The 6268-nt window shown below is 44.2% G+C and overlaps 2 protein-coding genes across 2 annotated transcripts; one reads left to right on the top strand and one right to left on the bottom strand.

Moving 5' to 3' along the window:
- Window positions 1-3390: 3390 nt before the first annotated feature.
- On the top strand, window positions 3391-4840 carry O0I10_000344 (uncharacterized protein; the record flags this gene model as incomplete). Its single annotated transcript, XM_058480455.1, has 4 exons — window positions 3391-3720; window positions 3807-4095; window positions 4160-4405; window positions 4473-4840. 4 exons carry the CDS (start codon window positions 3391-3393, stop codon window positions 4838-4840), a joined length of 1233 nt encoding a protein of 410 aa, XP_058348978.1.
- Window positions 4841-5013: 173 nt separating this feature from the next.
- O0I10_000343 (uncharacterized protein) lies at window positions 5014-6050 on the bottom strand (the record flags this gene model as incomplete). Its single annotated transcript, XM_058480454.1, has 4 exons — window positions 5014-5135; window positions 5201-5407; window positions 5462-5591; window positions 5649-6050. 4 exons carry the CDS (start codon window positions 6048-6050, stop codon window positions 5014-5016), a joined length of 861 nt encoding a protein of 286 aa, XP_058348977.1.
- Window positions 6051-6268: the final 218 nt, after the last annotated feature.

The following is a 6268-nucleotide window of genomic DNA, read 5'->3' as shown; positions in this document are numbered from 1 at the left end:
GCCCAAAAAATATTTTTTGGTCGTCGTCGTCGAAGAGGTCGACCCCCGGATCCAGTTTGGCTGGTGGCGACATTGCGAAATCTGGGATTGGCAATCTTGATCGTGAAACTGGCACCCAAGGTGCAGTTGGCCAAGCCGAGCACATTGCTCTAATAAAAACCCCACGTTTCATTGTATAGTTCGGAGATACAGGCACCTTTATGTTTGTAAGCGTGATGCTATATGAAGAGTGGTCTTTGTTCATTGTCAAGTAGGTGGACCCTGGCAGAGCAAAAGATGCAGAGGGACCTCTTTGGGTAACTCAGCTAAAAAGTCAGGACTTCAGGGACAATGCATGAAAGGTACGCAACCCTCACATTTATGTCATACATTGACAGCTAATAGCCACTTTTGTGCATTCCCAACTTTTGTGCATTCTATTGTAGGTGGACGATGCTCCTGCTCTAGACATTCATTTCCATGATTAAAGTAGGTTGATCCGAGCTGATTTGGTTGAGTTACGCTCACACAAGATTACATCGGTTGAGCTACATCGAGCGTGCTTTATGTCCAGAGTGATGTAATCTCTCTTTGACCGCAGCTCAGTCAAATCAGCTCGGATCAACCTACTTTAATCATGGAAATGAATGTCTAGAGCAGGGGCATCGTTCCCATGCAGTGGATCTCGCAACAATGATGATTGGATAAAAGTGGCCGTTAGCTAGCAATACATGCCTGTTCCTAGATGACCCATAAAGTAATTATACATTGACCCTTTCATTCATGCAAACGTAGCTGTGTTACACAACACGACCCTCTGCATCTTTTGCTCTGCCAGGGTCCACCTACTTGACAATGAACAAAGACCACTCGTCATATAGCATCACGCTTACAAACATAAAGGTGCCTGTATCTCCAAACTTTACAATGAAACGTGGAGTTTTTATTAGAGCAATGGGCTCGGCTTGGCCAACAGCACCTTGTGTGAAAGTTTCGCGTTCAATGTCGCAAACAGCCCAAAAAATATTTTTTTGGTCGTCGTCGTCGAAGAGGTCGACCCCCAGATCCAGTTTGGCTGGTAGCGACATTGCGAAATCTGGGAATGAAGCGTGAGGTCTTCATTAGAAAAAGTTGATCAGCATGTCCCAGCGAACCTTCTGACAAAGTTTCAGGCTTAAAATGGGGAACCCCAAGGTAATGCATACTATTTCTATAAATCATGACTCTGGGGCCGACGTGCATTTCCCACTTACATAGTAAACCCCACATTGCACCCTCCCATTCCAAATTTTCAAATGAAACATGAGGTCCTTTATAGATCAACGTGATCAGCATGTCCAGGAGAATCCTGTGTGAAAGTTTCAGGTTCGAGAGGGGCAATCTCAATATCAAGGTTTGATGTACAGTGTGCATGCATTTATACAAGAGGTGTCCGACCTCTTTAATTTCCACTTCTTCCGCTCCCACAACTTCTTGTCTCTTCCTCCCATTCTCAACTGTTGCCCCATTCAAGTACAACTTCCACATGCGAACGATTGTCCTGTTTCAACCCGCCATGTCAACCCTACAACTGCCTTGATCCGATTGTCTTTGACTGAATGGCGTGGTGTCCACAGCCTTCTTGTCACTCTTCTACAACACACGCCTTCTTGAAAGTACATTGTCTTGCACATTCCTCTGCCAGAACCAATCGTAACAGCAGCTGCCATCCATTGTCTTAAACAGCATTCACAACCTCGCAACCTACTACAATACACGCTCTTGCATGCTTCTCTCCCACGATCAAACGTAACAGCAGTCGACGTTAGCAGGGCCTTTACTCCATTGTCTCCAACAGCGTTCTTTGCTTGCAGCACCCTGCCTTACAGCCTTCGTTACGAGGACAGCAGATAGTCATTGTATAGAGGCAGCTTTGTTTACGTGTAGCAACTTGCTTCAACAATACATACGACTTCTTATGGATGATGCCATATCAGCTATCAAGTACACCTCACTACAAGCAATCTCTACTTAGTAGAGCTGCGATGGAGAATGAATTAGAAAGGGATGGATCAACAGCCGGATGGAAAAGGAAGCATGCAGCGATTACAATGGCTCTTTGCAACCAACAATTGGGTTTCAATGGTTATGGATGAATGGAGGTATGCAATCAAGTGCAGTGATGGGAAAGATCTCCTGGAATGTTGCTTTGGTTACTTGTCGCGCCATCAGCTTGAAGGATGGATCATATTACTTGGATACGGAGGAGGTTGATGAATGGATTGAATGGGATCGACAAAAGCTCTTTTCTCTTTGACGAAAGGTGTTCTACAGCAGTGGATGATACATATGGAGTACTCGATTCGAATCCTAGATGAAGGATGGCTACATATGATGGCAGCAACCAGGAATACAATGACACCATTATCCCTCTATGTGATGCACCTGTTCCTTTATCACATGTATTTGATAGACACCCACACTACCATATGCTGTATTCTTCAACTTTGTCATTGAATGAAAATGGGATTGAACATAATACTTGGGTTATCATGCTATCAGCTCGTATGGGCAAGATGTGGATCACTTGGTTGGTTTCTGGTTTGAAAGAGGGAACATGTGTCGATATAGCAAACAAAGAACCCAGCAGGGGATAGGATTAAAGGACAACAATGAATACAAGAAGAAGCAATAACAATGAAGAGCTGCAGCATCAGTAATTCGTTGCCCCCCCTCCCTCTAGAAAGGAAAATCTTTGTAGTTGAGGTAAAGCATGTCCCTGCAGGCTTGAGTGGATATTGCTACTTGAAGCATTGAGCACCGCAACGATCGATATGAGTGCATCCATCACCAATGCCCACCACTATTACAACGCCGTCAAGCACAATAAGCGTCGCCTCCCAAAATCAGCTACTTCTATTATGAAATGTAGAAATGATATGCCGTCTCATCTGCTCGTGATTATTAAGCATCGACACTTCATGCTGCGGTTTCGACGCTTTGCATTACGTAAGTCAACTATGTACATTTGACCTTTAACGGGTGACTAATAATTGCGATGATATTGAACACCCGCCCATCTTCGCTACTCCATAGCCATGCGATAATCTATGAGCGTTGATGTTGGATATCGATCTTGTTATCATACGTGAATGATTACAGTATCACAAGCCATGCCGTATTCTGTTGCCAGCAAAATAGCTTTTGGGGCTGTGTTGACATCTTTGATATGCAGCGGCGTAACACAACGATGATGCGGGGGGTGTTTACACCAAGTAGTACGACGATCACAAATAAGCACATTGACTCATCATGCGTGTCCATCATTTTCATTCTACCCGGGTTCGTGGGGTAAGGTAAGTGAGTATTTAAAGCACGATCGATCACTTTTTTTTCCTTATCGCTTTTCAAATCACATCATACATACAAGCAATGACTAAGGAGAACGCAACATTTGGAAAACATCTACGCTCGCAGTTTGTGTTGGATCCCAACTATGTGCCACTGAACCATGGATCCTTGGGTACCTTTCCTCATAGTGTAAGCGAGGCGTTAAAGAAGAACCGAGAGTACGTGGAGCTCCACCCTGATCGCTGGCATCGCGTTGAAGTATTCCCCAAGCTCCGTAAGGCGCGTGAGTCACTCGCTAGGTTATTGCAAGTCGAAGATCCCAGTGATTTGGCGTTTGTACAAAATGCATCAACAGGCTTGGCCTCGGTTTTACGAAGCTTCCCTTTTGAAAAAGGCGACAAGATCATTTGTGTAAGTGTTGTGTGTGTGGGGTCTATGGATGCTTGGATGCCGCAGCAGCATGATGGATAATAGATCAACTGACATTGTATATATAGTTCTCTGTTACATACACAACGGTGCTTAATGGGTCCTTAAAGTTCCTGGAAGATGCTGGGCTTGTAGAACTTGTCAAGATTGATTTGTCATATCCCATGAGTGATGAAGCCGTGATTGATTTGGTTCGAGAAGCAATCCAACAGCATCATCATCAAGATAAGCCTATTCGTATGGCTGTGATGGATGCTATTTCGTCCCTGCCGGCAGTGCGATTTCCTTTTGAAGCTGTGACACGTTTAGTTAAAGAGCACAATATCCTTTCTCTTGTTGATGGTGCACACACGCTTGGTAAGCCATCCTTATAACCTTAATAACTTTCTCACACTCACGTGTTTATGTGACATGCTACTAGGCCAAATACCTTTGGATCTCACTACTCTGGATCCAGACTTTTTCGTAGCCAACCTGCACAAATGGTTATATGTACCTCGAGGTGCCTCTGTTCTTTACGTCCCCAAGCGCAATCAACACCTTGTACGTCCCTTGTCAATCACTCCGGCTAATGATTTCAACAAAAAGGTGAACAAAGTGCCCTTTGAGCAAGATTTTGGCGATCCAGGCATCTTTGATCACAGCCCCTTTATTTGTATTCATGCAGGTAAATGTCTTTGTTTCCATGTTTCCCACGGCATGATATCAATTGTATACACATCCATCTATGATAGCACTCGAATTTCGTGAATCGCTTGGAGGTGAAGAAGCTATTATGAAGTTCACTCATGAGATGGCGGTCAAGGGTGGTGCTCTTGTAGCTGAATTGCTAGGCACATCGGTTATGGAGAACCCCGAAGGCACATTAACTGCTAGCATGGTCAACGTTGAATTGCCACTCAAGGAATCAAAGTACAGTGATGGTGAAACAGAGCGCTTGTTCATCGAAAAGATCATCTATGAACACAATTGTATGGCTCCTGCTTTCAAGCATAATGGCAAATGGTGGGTGCGTTTATCTGGTCAAGTATACAATGATCTCGACGACTTCAAGTATGGTGCCAAAGTCATCCAACAAATTTGCAATGAACTTCAAAAGTAGTAGTAGAAGTAGAAGTACTATTCTTACACGAATAAATTGTGAGCTGTTTAATCCTATTTTTGAATAGACAAAGAAAAAGCATTCACACAAAGAGAGGAGGATGTTGTGATTGCGTGTGGGTGTGATATGGGTGTGTGTGTGTGTACATGTGGGGTGTAAAGTATACAAATCGTCTAATCGATCAACCGCTTTCGTCTGAAGAAACGACGCAAATACAAGACTTGCCATGTGCCAAGGGTAACCAAGGTAAAGAGAGAAAGCAAGCTGAACCACTTGACACGTTCGTTGGTCGATTCTAAATGTTCCACGTGATATTACTATTTGATCCCTATCCTGGACACCGTTTTCATTTGATCTTACCATTGGTATCACGCATGCGTGCCTCACGTCGCTTAAGGTAGTTCATCTCGCCAACAACCTCCTTGACAATCGTCTCCAACTTGCGTAACTCAAGCTCCAAAGGACCCAACTTTTCAGTCTTTGCAATCTTGTCGAAATCCACAGCTTCGGCACCAATATTCAAGTCGAATTCAATGGAACGTGAAAAGCCCTGTTGCTCGTTGAAGCCTACGTTTATAATGAGTATCTCTCCATGACTACCACTTTGATCCTATTCCTTACCTTCAGGAAGCACATTGGTGAAACATGTATGGACGACACTGTTGGCAAGTGTGTTGAAGGCGTTCTTGTTCTCACCAGAGATACCCTTCTTTTTCGCGTATACATTAGGCGTCTCGGCGTCATCGACAATCTACTTGCACGTTTCAATACACCATGCTATCATATACACGTTCTTTGCAATCTTCACCTCCAAGTCGACACGTTGATTGTAACCAGTGCCAACGTTAACGGTTGCAAGCACCAATGTATCCTTTGGCACGTAATGCGACAGACATCGTTTACCGGATTCGATATTGGCAGGGGCGACGGCGTGAAGGTCAAACTTGACAGCCGAGGTTAATGAGGACAAAAAGCATGCCACCACGAGAACAATGAGACACGCTCGCAGCATGTTGGTAATGATGGTGACCAGATGAAGACCAAGCGGAGAGAAAGAGAGGAGGTCCTTTGCAGTGGATTCGTCCCAATACGCGTTGTTGCCTGGTTGGTACTGGACACCCAGCAAATGAAATGGAGGATCCTGATTGGCCACCTTACTGCTGGCCCTGGATACCAACGGATTGCTGACTTGGAGATACAACTCCCACATGTTGCACGGTACATTGTAAGCTATGTTGCTCTTTATACGACAAATGTTGGATCAATTTCTGTAAAAGATGACTGAATAAGGATCAATAGGAGATCATCAAGGATCGATTGCCGAATCTGGATTACTCTTGCCAAGGTGTAGAAAGGGAAAAAGAACCTTTGGGTCGAAAGTAAAAGGCAAGGACATAGCTGAATGATGTGCTGCATGAATGATACTAA

Source organism: Lichtheimia ornata (assembly GCF_029851405.1).
Source record: "Lichtheimia ornata isolate CBS 291.66 chromosome Unknown scaffold00001, whole genome shotgun sequence".
Lineage (NCBI taxonomy): Eukaryota > Fungi > Mucoromycota > Mucoromycetes > Mucorales > Lichtheimiaceae > Lichtheimia > Lichtheimia ornata.
This window is presented reverse-complemented; position numbering and strand designations above follow the sequence as displayed.